Genomic DNA, 21,335 nt, shown 5'->3' with positions numbered 1-21,335 from the left:
ACCATATGCCTCTACAAAGCCTAATCTCTAGTCAAACTACATTACTTGTCAATCTCAAAATAAAATAAAAAACTCCTGGCATTCTGTTCTGGTTCATGATGTCTTCTCAGTCACTGACTCATTCAACAAATACTTTATGAAAACCTACTTGGTGCTTGGCTCTGAGTAATACTAGCAAACAAAACGGACATGAGCCCTGGATTTATGAAGCATCGTGTGGAAACATTAAAAAAATAAACACAAATAAAAATATAATAGAGTAAAACTTCATGAATACATGAATTCACATAAGTTAAACTGGTAATTGGCTCCTATCTTCCACTTTATCCTGAAACAGCAGTCACTGAGGTACACAACTACCACCAGGTGGCACCAAACCACAACCAGACCTTAGACTGATTTGGGTAACCTTAGTCTGGATCCTGGAACCCATTTCACACACACTTTCTCCTTCACATCAATTGACTCCGGTCATTTTATTAAACTCACAATAGTGCTATATTTTATGTGATTTAAATTTTTTGGAATTATTTACTACCTTATTGTGGGAGTGTATTGTATCACAAGTTGTACGTGCTAACCAAAAAAAAAAAAAAAATGGGGGGCTATGACAAAAATAACACAACAGTCCTAATTGAGATGGAAGAGTATCTGCTAAAATCTCTCTCTCTCTGAGAAAGTGACATTCAAACTGAGATATAAAGGATGACTACGAATTAGAAGCTGAAAAATGGAAAGCAATGTGTTCCAGAAAGAAAATGACATATGTGAGGGCCCTGTGAAGGTAAAGTTTGGATTAATGGCAAGGCAAAAAGACAATAGTGTGTGTGTATTTTGGGGGCAGGGAGGTATGCTATAATTCATCAGAGTATAATGTTTAAGAGCTTGGGCTCTGGAGCCCTACTCACTATCTTTCTGAGTTTAAATCCTTGCTCTACCACTTAAAGCTGTCTAGCCTTGGAAAAGTTGTTCAGCCTAGGGTTGTTAAGAGTATTAAACATATTAATATGTAAAGCCCTAAGAACTATTCCTGGCAATACAGTAAAGAAATTTTAAATGTTAGGGTTTTGTTTTTTATTGCTATTATTGTTGTTATTGTTTCTAGATGGATGAGAGGAGCCAAATTATTGTCTTAAAGGCCATGTTAAAAATCCTGAATATTATTCTAAGTACAATTAGAACCCACTGACAGGTTTTAGGGAAGGGAGTATCATGATTCAATTTATAAATATGTTTTTTAAATCACTTTGGCTACTGCCCTTTACTTTTATTCCCAAGGATGAGGTTCACCAAAAGTTCTTCCTTTTTTTTTTGTGCAGGCCTCTTTTCCCAGGACATAGGCCTGCAGATAAAGCCTAGACATAATAATTGTTGTCCTCCCGTCTCAAGTAGATAAGTGGCACTTCTGAGGGCCTCCTATAATAGGCATGTAATGGTAGCAAAGGAATTAAAAACAAATGTGATTTTCCCAACCTTGGTTTTTTCCAAATCAAATGGCTATAAAGCTTAATGTTGTAAACCCAAATAGAGGCTAATTGCAGACCAATGTCTCTCGAGAAGAAAAAGGAAGAAAAGGACGTTAAAGTTTAAGAAAGCAAATGTCTAAAAAAGAAATCAGCACTTTTTGATTTTTTTCTCTTCTGGAACCAAATCCTTGGTTTCCTCTTCAAAATAATTTTTTCATTATAAATCTTTATTTTCTGAGAATTAAGTTCTAGGAAAAAAGGTGATATGGAAAAAAAAAGGATTCAGATTTCCTAAAAGTCTTGTCAAACACCATGCACAACAAGAAGTACCTTTATGCTAACTAGATTAGAGACATAACTTTTCTTTTTGATGTAAAACTTTCTAAAGTGAGCTTTTGCAAGCTCATCTAGTGATAAGAAAATCTCTATCAAATTCTGGCTAACAAATAATTCATTTTGTTCAAATATATTAAGTAAGTCCTGGAAGATGACTACATATTATCACCACCCAGTCTAACATAAAACATATGAAACTATTTTTAGTTAAATTTAAAAATTTAGTTGTTCATTCCTTTTAAGTAGTGTATGTATTTTGGCTGATTTACAAAGTGAAAAGAAATCAAACACCCAATTATTACCAAACAGTGACCTTAAAATTGGAGAATATGGAATATCTACTATAAAAACTGGTACTCTATAATAATATCTAATGGAAAGGGAAGAAATGGGCTATATTCTTTCTTCCCTTGATATACTCAATGAAAAAAATTAAAGAAATATAAAAAATAAAATAAATAAAAATTATTCTTACCCTCATCTCCTAATCCCACTCCCAAACTATAACTAACCACTGCAAACAGGTTGAGTTCTTAGTACTGTCCCCTGAATTTTTGTGAATGGCAAAAAGAAGTCACTCATGTTTCTAATGGTACTATTTCCACACATAAAAATATAAAAATGGTGAGATTTAGGAATTCTTAATTCCATTTGACTTGCTCCTCTGCCCCTAAACCCAGAGGCCTTAACTGTCAACTGTGCCCTTAAGATGAAATTTAAATATGACCCACCATAATGGCAATAATGCAATCTGGAACCTTTAGATTCACTACCATACTTGGCAATTCTTTGTCTTTCCTCACATTTCCCCAACTGTGTCTACTCCAATTATTTCCTTGAATGCTTGTTTTTCTAAATTTAGCTAGTAAGCTTCTTTGAGGCCAGGCACCATGTCTTATTTAATATTGAATCACTTACTCCCTAGGAGCTATGACAGTACTTTATTGTATATAATAGTACTTGGTCCATGATAAATATTAAGTTTACCAGTATCTCAATTGTACTTAATAACTGGCATATAGAGGAAGAGGGAGAATTTATCTGCTGCTGCAACTGCTTGAAAAGAATGATTCATGAGTTTATTATTTTAGCTTAATTGCAAATATTAACTCTAAAGAACAATTTCAGGAGTTGTTAATTTATGTAATCTAATTTGTGACAAAGCTATTTTACAGTATGGTGAAGTTAGATGTTTTCTCCACTAGATTCTAAGCACCATGAATGCAGAGACCTTAATTGTCTTGTCTACCACTTTAGCCCCATGCCTTAAATAGTGCCTGGCATATAGTAGATGCTCAATGAACACTTACTGATGAATTAATTAGTAGTAATAATGCATTACATCATCTCTTATAAACTTGAAAGAACTTGAGTATCTTTTTACCCCCAATAACAATCTTTTGTGATGGGTATAAGATAACGTAGTAAGAAATTACAGCATTAATTGGGTTTTCACAATGGCAGAAGCTCCATTTGGTGGTGTCGTTCCCAACAGTGTAGGTAATGGTTCTCCAAGTATGATCCCTGGGTCAGCAGCATCAGCATCAGCCTGGGGGGGGGGGGGGAGGGGCGGCGGCGCACGACTTGTTAAAAATGCAAATTCTCAAGTCCCACCAAATCATAAATTCTGGAGGTGGGGCCTAGTAATCTGTATTTTAACAAGCATTCCAGATGGTTCTGAAGTTTGCTCAAATTTGAGAACCACTGGCCACAGAAAATTTTATCATGGAAATAGAAGGGATCTCAAACGAATAAGAAGGTCAGAGGATATTAAATGAGCCTTTAAAGAAATATACTAAATTTTCAAACATAAGAATGTTTTAGAATAAGTTAAATTAAGTCAATCAATTAAGGGACATGAAAAACTAGCAACTGGGGCCGGCCCCGTGGCTTAGTGGTTAAGTGCACGTGCTCTGCTACTGGCGGCCAGGGTTCAGATCCCAGGCACGCACTGACGCACCGCTTGTCCAGCCATGCTGAGGGGGCATCCCATATAAAGTGGGGGAAGATGGGCACCGATGTTAGCCCAGGGCCAGTCTTCCTCAGCAAAAAGAGGAGGATTGGCATGGATGTTAGCTCAGGGCTGATCTTCCTCACAAAAACAAACAAACAAAAAACCTAGCAACTACATAAGTGAGGCTTTTTTTTCCTTAGCAAGGATCATAAAACTGTATTCAATAAGTGACACATTTAAAATGGTTTTCAGACTATCAGTTATTAGAGAAAAGAGAACAGAAGTAAGAGGAGGAAAAGAACAGAATATGGAGGAGGAAAGGGTGAGAAAAAGGTGGATGACAGCTAAAATAATACATGGATGAGACCTGGGAAAATTGTTATTTAGACTTTAACTGAAATTTACCTCTTTAATTTTAATAAAGGTACAAACCACAGTAGTTTTGGCAGTTATCTGTGACGTTATGACCAATGGAAATCATAAATTATTTTCATATCATATAATAGTTGTTACAGATATCTCAAAATATAATTTATTGTCATCACTACTTTGAAATTACAGCAGTAAATCAGATCTGCCACTAGATCTCCATTATTTAATGCATTATTAAAGAAGCATATGCATTAATATATCACAATTAAAAATCAGTCTGAAAGCTACATTTCAATATATTTGGTTCCTTTGTAATCCTATGTATTTTATTTATTTATTTATTTTTGTGAGGAAGATCAACCCTGGGCTAACATCCAATGCTGATCCTCCTTTTTTTTTTTTTGTTTTTTGTTTTTTGTTTTTTTTGCTGAGGAAGATTGGCTGTGAGCGAACATCTGTGCCCAACTTCCTCAAGGTATTTTATTTTACATATTTAAAAACATTATTCTGAGAAGGTCCACAGGCTTCACCATCTGGCCAAAGAGGCCCATGATACAAAAAGATTAAAAAAGCATACAAAAGTTAACAATAGCTGTGTTAAAAGTGTTGACCTCCTCTAAGAGATGGAATTCAGGAATCTGAGAAAACTTAGAGACTCTTTTCCCAGTTTACAAATGGACATGAAGGATGTATAAGGGACAATGATTCCTCTGCCTCCTGAAAAAGCATTGTACCTAAGCACCCAGCTTTAAATTCCAAAAAGAATTTAAAGGTGTGACTACCTTAATCTCTATAACTTAGCTTAGTATGGGCAATGAGCATACCTATAGCCCAAATCTGTAGAGGCAGACAATTTAGTGGAAGATGAATAAGAATAGTTAACTAGCTATTAGGGAGCTGTGAATGAGGAGCTAAAAAGTTCAGACTTTATTTTAGGTAATGCTTTGTCTTATTTTACTTTTCTTTTATAGTACTCACTATTTTGGAAATAACTAAATTTGTATTAAAAACATACTTTGTTTAAAACTCTTAAAAGGCTTCCCATTGCCCTTTAGATAAGGCCCAAGAGACACAAAGTGCTCAACAGTAAAATTTTTTTACCTCTTTAGCCTAATTTTAATCCCCTTTCCATCTCACAATCCATATTCTAGCCATACTGTGTTCCTTTCTGCCACTCAAATAAGCCACGTTCTCCTTCTTCCAGACTTTCAACCATGCTATTCTCTGCTTGGCTAATTATTTCAAACCCTTTAAATCTGTTTAAATGTCACTTCCTCAGGGAGGCATTCGCTGACCTCCTATGCATCCCCCTGCTGTATACTCCCTAAATCTTTCATTAGTCCTATCATAACACTCATCACATTTTAACTTAATAACATGTTTAACTGTTCATCTTCTCCACAAAGCTGAAAGCCTAGTGAAGGCAAAGACAGGGTCTTGTTTACCCCAAGATATTCAACTCTGAGCCTGACATGCTGCAGGTCCTCAGGAAGAGCTGGTAGAGGATGAATGGATATATGGATTTACCTAGAGATATGTTTTAAAGTACTCTTGTTAGTACATCTAAGAACCCTGAGCTGTCCCTACTTGGCAACACTTGTAACCTTATGCGTCACTCATTTAAAATTCTATATAATCCTATTTAGCCCTCTCAGTCTGAATTAATAAAATTGTATTACTTAGACACATTGTTATATAGTAAAATTGAAAGTTAACTAGTGTTTAAAAAAAAAAAAAATCTAAGTGGAAAGGAATGGATGCTACTAGTTTCCAAAACCAAACAAACATCCTTCAGTGGTCTATTTTCTAGGTATCTTTCTCCTTTTACATAAAATAGATGTTTCTCAAAAAGTATACAAATTCCATTTAAGATCATTCCTTTTCAGTTCTGCTTTATTAATTGACAGGGTAGTTCTTTGCTTTTGGCCACTATTTTCTCCTTCATATAATTAATAATCTGTAAAACATATATTCAAGTACACTAAAAATCAGTGGCTATTTTAAAGAGCCTTTCAAGGATCCTGTTTTAAAATGATAGTTTAGAAAGCAGAAGCTTCATTTCATTTTTTTAGATCACAAAATCCAATTAAAAAGTGACATTCAATTATGACAAAACTCTATTTATTGGTTTAAGTAAATGTCATATTAAAATACTTTTTCATCTTCTATACTGTCCATAATTTAATACCTTATGGTTATTTTGTATACATTTAAACAAAATTAAATACCCTCTCTTAAAAGACAGTACAGCATTTAGAGATCTTACTCAGCACATACAGGGACTTCCACAACTGCAACTCACTTCCATTTTTCATAAACCTGATATTTTAATGTCCAATTCCCAAGTAAATGGGAATTTCAAGAAGATTCATTAATTGCATGATACCATATTTCATTAATTCTAAGATGTACATTTTTTCACATTTTGACATCTCTGAAATCAGGACGTATCTTAGAATTGATGTTACAACTGATGGTATCCTAAAATTTATAATTGGCAGCAATTTTTCTTTTAGTGGTCTAAAAGTAATGTTTCTTACAACTGGTGGCATCTTAGGCTAAATGCAATACAGTTATTAAAATATTAAAAACTTTTCTCTAATAATGCTTTCTAACTGATAAATCACAGTACATTTATAATTCAAACAATTCCAGAATCAAACTAAATGAACTTGAGATTCACATTTTACCTTTTTAGAAAACTAATGACTAGACTAAACTCAAGAAAATAAATAACTGGAAGAAAATACCTCTTAAAAAACATTCCAGAAAAATCAGAAGCAGAAATAACAGAAATGAAAAAAAAGAAAAGACTTGAAGATGTTCAGTCAGCAGTAGCTTCTAAGGATGTGGAGGCATGAAATAGCCCTAGAACTTTATCTATAAGAAACAAATATTAGGAACATGGCAGGAGATAACTCAGAGAGCAAACTGTTTAGGAGGAAAAATACTATTGTATTATTTCTCCCTCCTTAAGGAGGAATCATTGTCACCCTTTAAACAAAAATATGGTAGAGGTAGTTGAAATAAATGTAATTAAATGTAAAATTGTACACATTCTTAATAAATTAAAAACCAACCTACCAGCATTGTCTTCCTTCTGGCTCAATCTGTTTCACCTTCAGGTAATCCTAGGATAGGGGCTCCTTTTCAGATCCCCAGTTTTTCATGTCGATCTTCTACCTCCCTGTGGCAACAATATTTTCTAATTAAAAGAGTCCTTTTGTGCCACAGGGAGGATTTCTGACAGTATAACAAATACAAAGTTATCACAGCTCATCAAGAAGTCAACTTAGTCTTGAGATTCTTCAAGAAAGAAATTTGGCTCTTTATTTTATTTATCAAGAGAGAAATCTGGTTATATTATTTTTAACTGCATTTTAAAAACCTAAACTTTCATTTATTAAAAAAAAAAAGCACTGCTTTTTTGTTGAATTACATAAAAACTCTTACCTATCTTTTCAACAAACCTCTGAACACAATTTTGTTGATCATGAAAAAAATTTTTCTAAATTTTCTTGATAATTACTTTAACTAGTAAGACCAACTTTTTATGTTTTGATACTTGGCTAAAACCCAAAGTCCTGTCCCAAAGATCAGAAGAGAGAGGTAGGAAGCTCCTAGACCCGTTTCAGCCAATGTTTGTTAGTAAAGGTTAATAAGTCTGGTTGTATTACATAACACGATATTAATTATGCTTAAAATGTACATTAAAAAAGACCAGCAGGAAATGTAGAAAAGCAGTAGTTACTGTCCCCTTACTGGTAAGATTATGGGTGATTTTCACGGTTTGTTTATTCTTTACAATACTTCCCAATTTTTCCAATGAGCATGTATTGCTTTTATTATAAGAAAAAAAATCAAATTTAGATGTAAGCAAGAATGATTAAAACTTACTGTGATTTTAAGATGAAGTTAATCTATGACAACATTATGCCTTTGGTATGTTCTGGATGACTATATTTATGTTTTTTGGATGACTACCTTTTTATACTTTAAATAACCTTAAGGTACTCAATATTTAGCATATAAACAAAAAAATAAAATATATTTAAGATTTTACATAAACAATTCTTGATTATACCACAATACTAAGTCAAAATTTAATTTGTTTCAGTCTATATTTCCTAACAGCTATGTGTTAAACACTGTATTATATACTATATTCAACAAAATAAAAAAATACGGTCTCTGTCTTCAAGGGATTTATAAGCTCACTTTGCAAACAAAAGGGGTATACACACAAGGATAGTATAAGAAAGTAAAAGATCAAGTGCCTAAATCCAGATGGTCTAAAAGAAGATGAGGAAAGGGAGTGTTTTAATGGAGGCCACAATCACTGTGGAAAGTTTCATGTGGTTGGGCCTTAAAGAATAGATAATTCCTGAACAGATTCTTGATAGAAAACTGTATTTGAGCAAAAGTTCAGATGCATAAATAGCATAGTCCTTGCAAGGGGCAGCAAGGAAAAGAGCTAGAATATAGTGTTTCAGTAGATTAGAACGCCAGATTAGGAAGGATCTACTTCTGGATGATTCTGTGAGTCACTGAATTTGGCAGAGGAGTGGCCTTTGAAATCTGATAAAGAGCATCAGGAGAATGATAAGTGTAGATGCCAAAGCACAGCAAGTTAAGGAAGGAATGATGAGGAAAAAGTACAGACCAAAGGTATAAAGCACTTATTTTTTTAAAAAGTAGAAGTGTAAGAGAAGAGAAAAATACAATAATGAAGTAAACAACTGTTCTGTTTTAATGTATAAAAGAACTTCTCCATATTTGAAGGCACAGGAAAGGTCCTAATCAAGTTAAGAGAACACTTATGGAGCAGTTACTATGTCACAAGCTCTGTGCTTTATATATTTATTTTATGAATTCCTATTTTATGACAGTGAAACAGACTCTGAAAAGGTTAAATACTGCCAAGTAAGAGATAAAGCAGAAATCTGAAACCAGGACTAACCCAATCAATATTCTTCCCCTTCCTACTAAAGAGAGCTACTTAAAAAGGCTAAAAAGAAAAAAAAAAATTAAGCTCAGGAATAGTCACCCAGGATTTTCTATCATATTTGACTACTCTCTGGCTCTCCTTCATGTTCCTCAAAATGTAAACATTCCCTAAGGTTAATTCCTTAAGTCTGTGCCCCGTGATTAGATCACAGAGAGACAAATACATAATTTCAATATCTTCCCCCTTGAAATCTCTCAAATACCTTTCCCCTTGGAGGTTTCATTTATTTCCAAGGCTTCAATGAGGATGATTACCAAATCAGTCTCTCCTTGGCCTTTGTTTACTAAGCTTCAGCTGTACTAGATATCTTCCACTTGCCCCTCCAGATCTATTCTCCACCCTCCCTCACTCTGCTCCAGGAGGCCGACTTCATCAACAGGGCTCCCATGGCATCGGATTACGTTTGGTCAATGGAGATCCTTGGCAGGGGATTAGAGAGAGAAAGGAGAATAAAATCAGAGTACTTATTCCCTGGCTCCCTCCTTGTGGGATCACCCTCAAGCCAGCTGTGTCCTTTGACCAAAAGTCCCAGATTCTCCCTGTCCCTCTCTCCAGGGCTCTCTTCTTCCAGTCCTTAGGCCAAAGGACAGAAACAGCTCTGCTATTGCTAGCTCTGGATAGAGTACTACCCCTATCTCTTACGGTCACCCTATGCTTGCCCACATATTTTTAACTAGCCATTTATTAAAGCATCCCTTAAATTATCCTAATCTGAGTAGGCCATCTCTTTTGTGATGGGACCCTGACTATACATTTGTGCATCTTTAAATACCTAAATATTTCCCCTTAGATGCTGTGCTTCAACTCAAATCAACATGCCTATTACTAAACTTAACTGCTTCCCAAAACAGTCTTGCCTTCCTCAAATGCCTATATGATATTATCGCCATCACTTATGGCAATAGTATTAAAAAACTAAGTAATATCTTACCTAACTATGCCTCTCCCCCTAATCTGTCAAGTCTTGTTAGATCTTACATAGTACTACCACTTCCATAAGCCCCTTCTGAAGTTCCTATTGCTTCTGCCTTGTTTTAGTATTTCTCAAGTCATCCCTTGACTCATAATACAACAGCTAGTCTTCCTGCCTCATCTTTACCCTACAATTCATCCTGTATCTACTGAGACACTAATTACATAGTACTTTCTACTCAAAACCTTCCAAATCTTTCTGCTTCTTATATGCCTAATTACTAACTCGGGTTCAAATCACAATTTAGTCACAACTCTTAATGGAATCTCCTGCCAATGTCTTACTTACTCAAATCTTGTAAACATGCCTCGAATTTTAATATTCCAACCATTTATTAATTATATTTCCCTCAGTCTACAGTGCCTTTTGCCTACATCCTATCTGCCCATCCAAATCCTACCATCTGTCCCCCTCCTTTACTTTCTCTACAACATTTCCTAATCCTGTAAATTGAACTTTCTTCTTCTGAGAATTTCTTTGGATTTGTAAATAGCCCTCAATTGATTCTATACCGCTTTATATTTTGAATATAATATATATATTTTATCTCCACAACTAAATTATTAACCCCTGAGGGAAAGAAACATGTTGAAAACAGTGCCCTTGTACATAACAAATGCAAAGTATTTATTGATATATTCTTATAAATTAAAGTAGGAGGTTAAGAGGATAAATATAGTAAGTTACGGTGCAAGATGAAGAAGCAGATCCTAAACAGCTCAATCTTCTCAGCCAAGTCTTGAATGATTTCTATAAAAACTTATCTATTATTGATTGCATTGGTATAAACTCGTTACTTTTTTTTTTTTGTCAGGAAGATCAGCCCTGAGCTAACATCTGCCAATCTTCCTCTTTTTTTTTGCTGAGAAAGACTGGCCCTGGGCTAACATCCATGCCCATCTTCCTCCACTTTATATGGGACGCTGCCACAGCATGGCTTGCCAAGCAGTGCGTCAGTGCCCGCCCGGGATCCAAACCGATGAACCCCAGGCCACCACAGCAGAGCACGCACTTAACCACTTGCGCCACCGGGCAGGCCCCATAAACTTGTTACTTTTTAAGTAGTATAAACTTATTACTTTTTAAATGGTAATATGTAATAACCTTTTAAAATTTATATTTTCTTTATATATATAATTTTTTTAAGAATGTACATAAAAACCGCATTTTCAAATGTCAGTAGGGAATCCAGCTTTCCACCCCCAACTCACCAAATCAGTCTACCAGCAGGCTGCAGAACTGGTGGAGTCTGCAGCCACTGGCAAAGGTACTTCCAGCCTGCCAGAGTCAAGATCACCCTTCATCCATACTTCATTACTATTCCTCAAAGGCTCTTTATGATGGCTAATCTTCAATTATCATCAAAAAGCAATTTATAGGTTTAGATGAATATGCCTATTTTTAAAGTTTCAAAACATATGTGGTTTTTCCTATAAAATTTAAGAGAGAATTACTATTATACACAAGCTCTGTGAGGGAAATGTAGTCTTTAAGTCTATAAAAAGGTGAAGCAAAATAGCCTATCATTACTACTAACAAAATGAGAAATCCCTTTATACACAAAATAATGAAGATGGCTAAATGTACATCACTACATGATTTTAGTACTCCTGCCTGGATGATATCATGAACATTGTTTCTGGTATGGATATATACATACGGGTATATAGGAATAAAAGAAGAAAAACCTCAATGTAAACATGCAGAGAACTGATATAACAAGTCAATAAATATAACGTTGAACATTTTTTTGACTAATATAACCTAAGTTATAATGTAGAAGCATTCCAAGAAGTGTTTCCTAGACGTGCAAAAAGAAATCTTATTCTATATGGATCTGATTTCCGCCAATTTACCAAATAAAAATGCTATAGCCATCTTATAAATATGCCTTTCCTTTTCTTCCCAGTCAGCTTCTTCTGCAAAACCTACACATATCTGGAATTTAAGTTTAAAATTTCTATCACCACAAGAAATGAACCTGATCCTAATCCACTACCTAAAAGGAAACATGCATTACAATAAGTCATAACTACCTTTATTCATCTTTCTATGTTCTAGATGTCAGAAGAATCAAAATTTATTTAGATTTTAACTCATTTAAAAATGCATTTTATTCTTTAAATAAAAACAAAATTAAGCTCACATCAGGTAATTCTAAACTAATCTATATACAGTAACAATCCTTATAAAGTTACATGAAAAATCCATGAGCCATCGTCTTTTAAAATTTAAAATAATTGTAGTCTCCAACTTCTGCATGCCTTATCATGAAAAAATGCAAAGGTTTTAAACTGTTCTGATTATAGATGCATGAGCCAGCAGTTTTCTGTGTGAATTTGGCATTGCCTGTAAAACAGCTGTATCTGAATTCTAAGTTTTACAGTGTTCTGTAAAGAGAGACAAGAATAGCTATACTATACTATTCTTTATTTTTAGAAGTAATAGAGCAAGCATAGATTAAAAAAAAAAAAAATCCATGAGCCAGAATGGAATTAAAAATGTAACCTGAACTTCTCAGGTACTTTTAGATTATTTTAGAATAATGTAAGTTTTTTACTAACATTTCCTTTCAATGTTGAAGAAAAATAAATAAATATTATCAAGTATTCAAAAACCACATTTAAAATATCAAAAAGTAACTGTTCTTTTACCCAGACTTTGTATATCCTCTTTTTCAATATCACAATCACTCATATCTCAGAGCTGCCCTGCAAAAGATATCATCACCCTCAGAGTTCAAGAAGACTAAGAAAATAAAATCCCTTACAAGGATTATATTTGCTTCCTATTTGGAACTGTTTTACCTGAATAATTTAAATTAATGACGTGCTGACCATCAATTATACAACCAATAAGATCTGGCTCACCTGCTCTGGTATCTTAATGTGATAAATATCATAATTTTCTACTGATGCAAATTTGGCACTGTATTTTTCATTTTTTACAAGGTTTCCAATTTTCTACCAAAATCATAGTCTTCCTTATTTTTTTGATCAAGACATTTTCCAGAAATTGCAAACAGGTTATATATTTTTTTCATTCAACTTAAGCTATCATCTTAAGTATCAACTTAAGCTACTTTTTTTCTTGTGCTATTAGTTTTCTACTTAGTTATACTCCTATAATAAAATCAGTACAATATCTACTTCAAAATATCATCCTGCATAATACTTTCAACCTGCTCTTCCTATTCTTTTCCTCAAGAAGAAAATCTCTACCACTACATTAGGTTCAGACTGGAAAACTCTCCAAACTCAAAAAATCACATGTATCTTCCTGCCACTTGCAATGTCTACTCTAAATCAAGTACCACTCCAGACTACAGTCACAAAGCCTATATGGAGTGTTTAGCTACCTGTGAATTACTGCCACTTCACATGGGGTTTGCTGGCACTGTTGTCCTCATTGCTCTGAAGAGCAAGGTAACTTCCAATCCCTCAGCTCAACAAAAAGTAAAACTGGAGGAAGAACAGCTTTAAGCTGGAAGAAGCTAGTAGTCCTAGGGAGTGCTACAGGGCCTCAACAAGCAGAAAGAATCAAATATTCAAAATTTTTAATCATGAGACTTTGCCACATTTATGGAAATTTATCTAAATACTTTAGAATTTTTATTAAGATTATAAACCAAGTATAAAGATTCTTTTTCTCCATTAATAGCTAGAGATAAATTTTCATGTTTACTATTATAAAATAGTCACTACAATCCTGCTGGTAAAATACTCTATTTTCTTGATGGTCAATGGCAAAAACGAAAAAGTTTCACCAAGAATTATACATACTAATCCCCAATTAAACATATAGTTATCTCACCAGAGACAGACAAAAATACCAAAATTTCTAAGACAAAAAGGGAGAAGGAATCTGATAGACTACTACAAAGATGCTTTTGACCTAAGAAAAAAGGAATCATACTGCTCCACGATATTGATTCAAAGAAACTCTTAATCTGTTATAGAATGAGAATGTTATATTTATTTTTTGTATTAAAAAAAGTTACCCTCATATACTAGCCTATTGACTTCTATCAGTAAATAACAACTAGTAAATATTCACACTCCCATAAAAAATGAGAAAAATAATTGTATTATTATGGCCCTGTAATTTTGTCCTTAGGGTCCATGATTATGAGACTCCGTTATACTTCAAAGAATTATAATGTAGAACTTCTTATATCTATATAAATTCCCTTAAACAAGAGATGTTTCACTGGTTTCCAAGCTATACTAAATAGCATTAAAAAAAGGTTCTTTGGTATATTATTCATCTGGCAAGAGTAATGTTGACATAAAATGAGAAAGTTATAAACAATGAACATTTTATGAGATGTCTACCTGTTTCCACATTCTCGGTCTCAACTTCTTGTTCTTCTGCCACATCTTGCATCATATAAGTCTCATCATCATAAACCAGAACCTGGGCTGCATAGCCCTGCTCTAATCTGGCACTTGGAACTGGCTCCACAATCACTGCTGGATATTCAGAAACCTTTTCACTTTCCTACAAGAGCAAATTTAAAAAACAATCAACCTTTTTATTCACAAATTCTGGATTCGCTTATAAATCCTTGAGTTCACATAGTCTCAAGGAGTCCACACAATGAGTTTCATGTATTATAAATATGAACGTAAAAACCAAAACAAGAAATGAAAAGGGCTAACTTTTAATAATCTTTTCAAGTCTCAAGACGTGAGACATAGATTAAACATTTTAAATAATCAGGGCATTAGGATTAGGATGGCAAATTAAAAACATGCATATAATTTCACTCTCTTATGAAAGCTCACTAAAAGGCAGTAAAAGACTTTTAGATATAAACCCATAAGGAGAAGAGATAAAACCAAGAAAATCTTGAAAGATTGAAAGTGGATGGATGAGTATTATTATAAGTGGTTTAGGAGACCGAGGAAAGCCAAATATCATAGCCTGGCAGCAAAAGAAAAAGCTGACACAATACATTTTACACTGGAGAATCCACAGAAAGGCAGTACCAATTACTTCTAGAAATGGAGGAGCAGCAGGTGGTACAGAAAGAGGAGGAGGTTAAAACAAGAAAGATTCCACTAAAGCTATTTGAAAAGCACTTCGATTCCTAGACCTGCTCCCTCCTCCATGTCAACCAGCCCTCCCTCACCTCAGCAGAAGACTGGAGAGTTACCTTCTGGAGAGGGAAAAACAAGAGCATCTTTGAGGTATATTAGGCACATTTGCTAGCGTCAGTACTGTATCAAAAACAGAATTTCCAATCAGCTTTTTAGTTCTCCACTTTTAATCATGAGCAGACAGCCAAGTATTACTAGTCATCCAAGGAAAAGCCTCTAACACAGGGTATATACATATACGTACACATATATATGTTCATATTCTTCACAGAGATATTATATCCATAAAACAAGAACAGAATACAATAAACAACATTAAAAAATAAAGAGTTCTTAGAAATTAAAAACATGATAGCTGAAATGAAATAACAGAGGCTTGTAGATAAAATTGAGGCAATCTTCCAGGAACCAGAGAAAAAAGATAAAGCAATGGAAAATAAGAGAGCAAAGAGAACAATATTAGAGAACCTGGTCCAGGAGGTCCAACAGCTGAATAAGAGGAGTTCCAGAAAAAGAAAATAGGGGGGAAAAATGTTGGAAAGAAATGAAAAACTTCCAGAAAACTTTCTAGAGCTGAAGGATATGAGCTGCCCATTTGAAAGGACCTACCAAGTGTTCAGTATAAAAAATTAAGGGAGACCTACACTGAGGCACACCATTGTGAAAAATCACAATACTGGAGACAAAGAGAAGATTCTACAAGCTTCTAGAAAGAAAATACAGATCACCTACAAAGAAGCAGGACTCAGACCTCAGTCTTCTCAACAGTAATATTGGAAGGAAGATGACAATGGAGCCATTTCTTCAGAATTATAAAGGAAAATTATTTCCAACCTAGAATTCTTCACCTAGTCAAATCATCTTATGAAAGTAGAATAAAGGTATTTTCTCAGACGTGAAAGATCTCAAAATATTTACTCTCTATGCACCCTTTCTCAAGAAGCAACTGGAGCATGTATTCTATTAAAAAAAATAGTAAATTTTTAATAAAGACAATAACTTAGGATACAGAATACAGGAGATCCAACATGGGAAAGAAACGATAGTAATCTTCAAGGAGGATTGTGAAGAGAGATTCCAGGATGCGAGCTGTGCACTGGATTTAAAGGGTAACCAATCCATATTGTAGCAATGTGACTCCTGAGATAGCATGATAAACTGTCATCACCAAGATAACCACTGACATTGTTCCTAACGATAGAACGCCCAGATAAGCCTATTTCAGATTTTTATGCATAACTGGCTGCCTTGATGTACCCACTCACTCCACCTTGCCTTGCTACCTGGATCAGCTAAGAACACTCATTTTACCTCCCAGATATGTCCTGCTTTGATCTACTCCTAAGTGCTAGAAGAAGACCACAAACAGCTTAGAAACCAAAAATGAAGAACAGCACTCTTCTTGCGTGACAATATACTTGCTGAACAAACCTGCAATACCAGGTCCATACTGTAGCAGTGCCAGATACCTGACCAAGATGGCCCTCTGTTTCCAAGAACTAACTCATGACATTGCTTACTGATTACCTGAGTAGAAGCTTTTGAAACTCAGTGAACCTGATGCCACACTAGTCAGCCTTTTTCCTGGAAGGCTTCATCTAACTAAAGTAATGCTGCCCCTTTCCTAACTCAGTTAGCTTGGTACACTATTTCAAAGTAAACAATATGTTATTTAAGAATATATCCACAGACAATAAAACTATACAGAAAAGTAAAGGATTAACACATAAGTCAGGATAATGGCACCTCTGGGGACAGGGATGGGGATATGAGAGAGGGGCACACTTAGTATTCTAAAATATTAGACATTTCTATTTTTTAACTTGAGTAACAGGTAATATGTATTCTTTTTTGTGTGTGTATGAGGAAGATCGGCCCTGAGCTACCATCTGCCAATCCTCCTCTTTTTGCTGAGGAAGACTGGCCCTGGGCTAACATCCGTGCCCATCTTCCTCCATTTTATATGGGACGCCGCCACAGCATGGCTTGCCAAGTGGTGCGTTGGTGCGTGCCTGGGATCCGAACCCGTGAACCCTGGGCCACTGCAGCTGAGCGCACGCACTTAACCGCTTGTGCCACCGGGCCAGCCCTGTATTCTTTTTATTATTCTTAAACTGAAACATATTTTATACACTCTTCATTTTGGATGAAACATTGCACAAAAAATTTAGATAAATTACAAAATGAAGATACAGTAAATTAAAAAAAGAAAGTACATGCTGAATATTAACAGTGAATTTCCTACTCTGTATAAGGCAAAAAATGTGAGTCCAACTTTTTTACTGTTAAAAAAAATTCTTTCCCACTAATCGGATATACCAACAGTTGAATCTCCATGCTTCTTGCTCAGCTTTATAACCACAGCCTACAGGCAGCACCACCTAGCTATAAAATAGCTGTTAATGAGAATAATGGGATAGGTAAAGACTGATGAGGTCTCCACTCATTAGAAACTCAGCAACATCATAAGTAGCATTTGAACTAGCATTGACCCAAGCAGTGACTATTTTATTTATATATTATCCAAAGGGATTTATAACTTCTTTCATTCCTTTGAAATCTAACGGTATTTTTAATAGTAACATTAATCTGAGATTACTTTATATTATGAACTCCCCACTCCCACCCTACCAGTGGGAAATAAATCAAATTTTCTAAACTATGAAATACTTGAGGACTAGAATTCTATACAAGGCCAATTCCTCTATCTATACTCTCTTCCCCACCAATTAGAATTCTGGACCCACTCTTCTCTCTCTTATATCTTAGTTGGATTTTGTTTTGTTTTACTATTTCAATGGTTCCTTCTCTTTAACCATAAAAAAGCAAAAATATTCTTTTATTGAAGAAAAAATTCAATTCTCCTTTCTCTTAACTAAGCTCCAGATCTCTGCTTCTTATATTTGTATACACTTCTCAAAAAGATAGTCTAACTCCTTGACTTACTATCTACACATATCTTGTAATCTGGATCCCACTACCTCACTGAAACAATTCTCTCAAAATGTCAAATAGGGGCCAACTTCTATTTCAGTTTTCATCCTCCTTTGCCTTTCTGCAGACTCTTATACACTGACCATCACCTCATCTTAAAAATTATTTCTTCTATCTTTTTTGTTCTCTTTCTACCACTCTACTTTTAAGCATCTCCTCTGACTCTTCTTCCATCTCCAGTGACTCAAATGTAGCCAACTTACTAAGGTTCTGTCCCAGCATCTCCTTTTTTTTTTTTTAAATCTATACTACCTTCCCAGGCAAGCCCACTCATTCTTAAGGTTTCAAATAGCAACACTATGCTAATGATTACCAAATATTTGTCTTCTACTCTGACCCATCTCCTGAACTACCAACTTAACATTACTCCAGGAGTATTCAGCCAATACTCCAGCTTCACGTGTCAAAATGGAACAAACTCTCAACATCTCCCCCTCTTCCCCCACCCTGTTCTTCTCTAAACCTCAGTGTCTTCACATTGAAAAGAGATTGTTCATACATCACAAAGCCCCTTGAAAATTAACTATGCACAAAGTACTTAGCACAGGGTCTAGCAGAGAGTGAGTACTCCATTAGTGATAGCTATTGTTATATTGTAACAATATAATAGGATTCACACCTACTATTTGCCCTCAACTTTGATGGACATCTTTTTACATTACAATCAGAATTGTTTGTATTACCTCTGCACAGAAAGCTTTCATGACTCCTCGTTTGTCTAAAAGGAAACTTTAACATACTAAACAATGGTTTTTAATACTCTTTGAAATATAACTCTCAACCCACCTGTTAAGAATTGAATTGTGTCCCCCACAAAAATGTTGAAGTCCTAACCCTCAGTACTTGTGAATCTAAGCTTATTTGGAAATAGGGTCTTTGCAGATGACCCAGTTAAGGTGAGATCATTAGGATGAGCCCTAATCCAATATGACTGCGTCCTTATAAAAAGGGGAAATTTAGTGGGGCCGGCCTGGTGGCGTAATGGTTAAGTTCACCAGCTCTGCTTCGGCAGCCCAGGGTTCACAGGTTCGGACCTACGCACCACTTATCAAGCCATGCTGTGGCTGGCGTCCCACATATAAAGTAGAGGAAGATGGGCACAGTTGCTAGCCCAGGGCCAATCTTCCTCAGCAACAAGAGGAGGATTGGCAACAGATGTTAGCTCAGAGCTAATCTTCCTCACCAAAAAAAAGGGGGGAGGGGGATTTGGACACCGAGAGAGACATACAGAGGGAAGATGATGTGAAGACACAGAGAGAACACCATCTACAAGCCAAGTAATGCCTGAAGCTACCAAAAGCTAGGAGAGAGGCTTAGAAAAGATTCTCCCTCACAGCCCTCAGAAGGAACCAAAACTCTGCCAACACCCTCCTCTCAAACTTCTAGCCTCCAGAACCGTGAGACAATAAATAACTACTGTTTAAGCCACCCAGTTTATGGTACTTTGTTACAGCAGCCCCAAGAAACTAATACAGCACCTTTACAGCCTTACTTCCTACATTACTTCACATAGCTGCTTGATTATTTGCTTTGTGCTAATTCCCAAACATGAAAGCTTCCATGACTTATGCTCACGTTCATTTTGTAGCCTGAAATTACCTTCCATATCTGTCCAAATCCTTTTCATCCACTCAGGGCTCAGTTCCAGGGAGTTTTCCATAATCCCCCAATCTGAATCAATTTTTCCATCCCAGGTACTTCTAGAACAAGTTGTTTGCCTAATATTATCACTGTTCATTATCCTGTATTATAATTATCTGTTTATATATCCAACTTCTTGATGAGATAGTAAGATGTTTGAGAGCAAGAGTCCACATCTTAGTCATTTTTTATATCCTCCTCATCAACATGCACTTCATATAAACTGAAGTGGCATTTAAGTATTTGTAGCTTGGTTCAAAGAATTATAAAGCTCAACAAATTTTAATATTAACAGGTATTCATAGATTCAACATTTGCTAATCTATAATGGCAAGTAACTTCATGAGATCTTTCTCTGCCAAATAACAGGCCACTGCATACAGATATGCAGACAATTAGTGCTTGGTATTTGTGTAGAAGAGCTAGCTACTTTTTCTGGGGAAGAAGGGTGGAAAACCAAGGAATCAGGAGTCTTTGTTTTTTACAATAATATAGTAAAAACTTACATATCCACTATGTTATTTTATTTAAGACTACTATAATCTTGCTCAAGTCACCAAAATCTGCAATAATTAAAATGCATGAAATCCAGATTCAGCAGGTCTTGGCACAACCTACCTAGTTCCCTATAAGCTAAGGTAGTCAGACTTGGCAAATAAAAACATGGGATACCCAGCTAAATCTGAATTTCAGATAAACAAGGAATAATAAGAATATCCCATGCAATATTTGGCACATACTTCAAGTAAAAAGTTATTTGTTGTTTATCTGAAATTCAAATTTAACTGGACAGCCTGTATTTTATCTGGCAATCCTACTATAAGCACTAACAGTAATCTCAAAAACTTCTATTCAAGAAGAGAGATATTTAGTTTAAAGAGGCAGGACAAGTGCAACACTGCAGTGTTCACCCAAAAAGTGCTTTTATAATGTGCTCAAGTCATTGCTCTCCAGGTATTATAAGTTTCCAAAGACAAATACCATAAAATGGCTGAAGGCAATGGTACTGTAATCCTTTATCACTGTACGTTAGAAATACATTGAAAGACATGAAATTCAGGAGTATATTAAAAATACATGAATTTGTTGCACATTTTTTCTTTTGTGGGAGACAAAGCCCACTTTCAAAGCTTCATCGGGCTCTGGGGGACTAATCTCCCCCAACTATTTACCACCCCAGAAGTCATTCCAAATAAATATGTCACTAAAATAAAAACAGTGTGCTTGCTATGCAAACACAGTTTTAAGTCAAGTCCCCTAACCAAGATGTTCACAATACAGAAAAGAAAACATGAACCCATCAGAAATGGATTGAATAACTACTGTATATCCATACAATGACAGACTGTTTTCAGCATCAATTAAAAGGTTAAGGCAGACATTTTTGTATTGTCATGGAAAATTATCCACGATACAAATAAGTGGAGGAAAAAATGGGTAACAGAACAATACTAATGTACGAGTCCATTTACATAAATATTTATTTTAC

At 35.1% G+C, this 21,335-nt stretch overlaps 1 protein-coding gene across 14 annotated transcripts in view; it reads right to left on the bottom strand.

Moving 5' to 3' along the window:
- The window catches only part of ELF2 (E74 like ETS transcription factor 2), a 95,352-nt gene that overhangs the window by 35,842 nt on the left and 38,175 nt on the right, over window positions 1-21,335 (bottom strand). For 12 of the 14 annotated variants that reach the window (XM_087437605.1, XM_087437608.1, XM_087437610.1 and 9 more), the window contains exon 4: window positions 14,444-14,609. The exons of 1 other annotated variant lie outside the window; for it this stretch is intronic. In XM_087437605.1, the coding sequence (XP_087293731.1) occupies window positions 14,444-14,609 (166 nt within the window). Of the gene's footprint in view, window positions 1-7,212; window positions 7,316-11,320; window positions 11,504-14,443; window positions 14,610-21,335 lie in introns of those variants that run through there. One more of the 14 variants, XM_087437615.1, reaches the window with a different exon arrangement.

This window comes from Ceratotherium simum, chromosome 12 (genome assembly GCF_057802395.1).
Source record: "Ceratotherium simum simum isolate JZ-2026a chromosome 12, ASM5780239v1, whole genome shotgun sequence".
Taxonomy (NCBI): domain Eukaryota; kingdom Metazoa; phylum Chordata; class Mammalia; order Perissodactyla; family Rhinocerotidae; genus Ceratotherium; species Ceratotherium simum.
The sequence above is the reverse complement of the archived record's forward strand: the minus strand, read 5'-3'. Positions and strand labels throughout refer to the sequence as shown.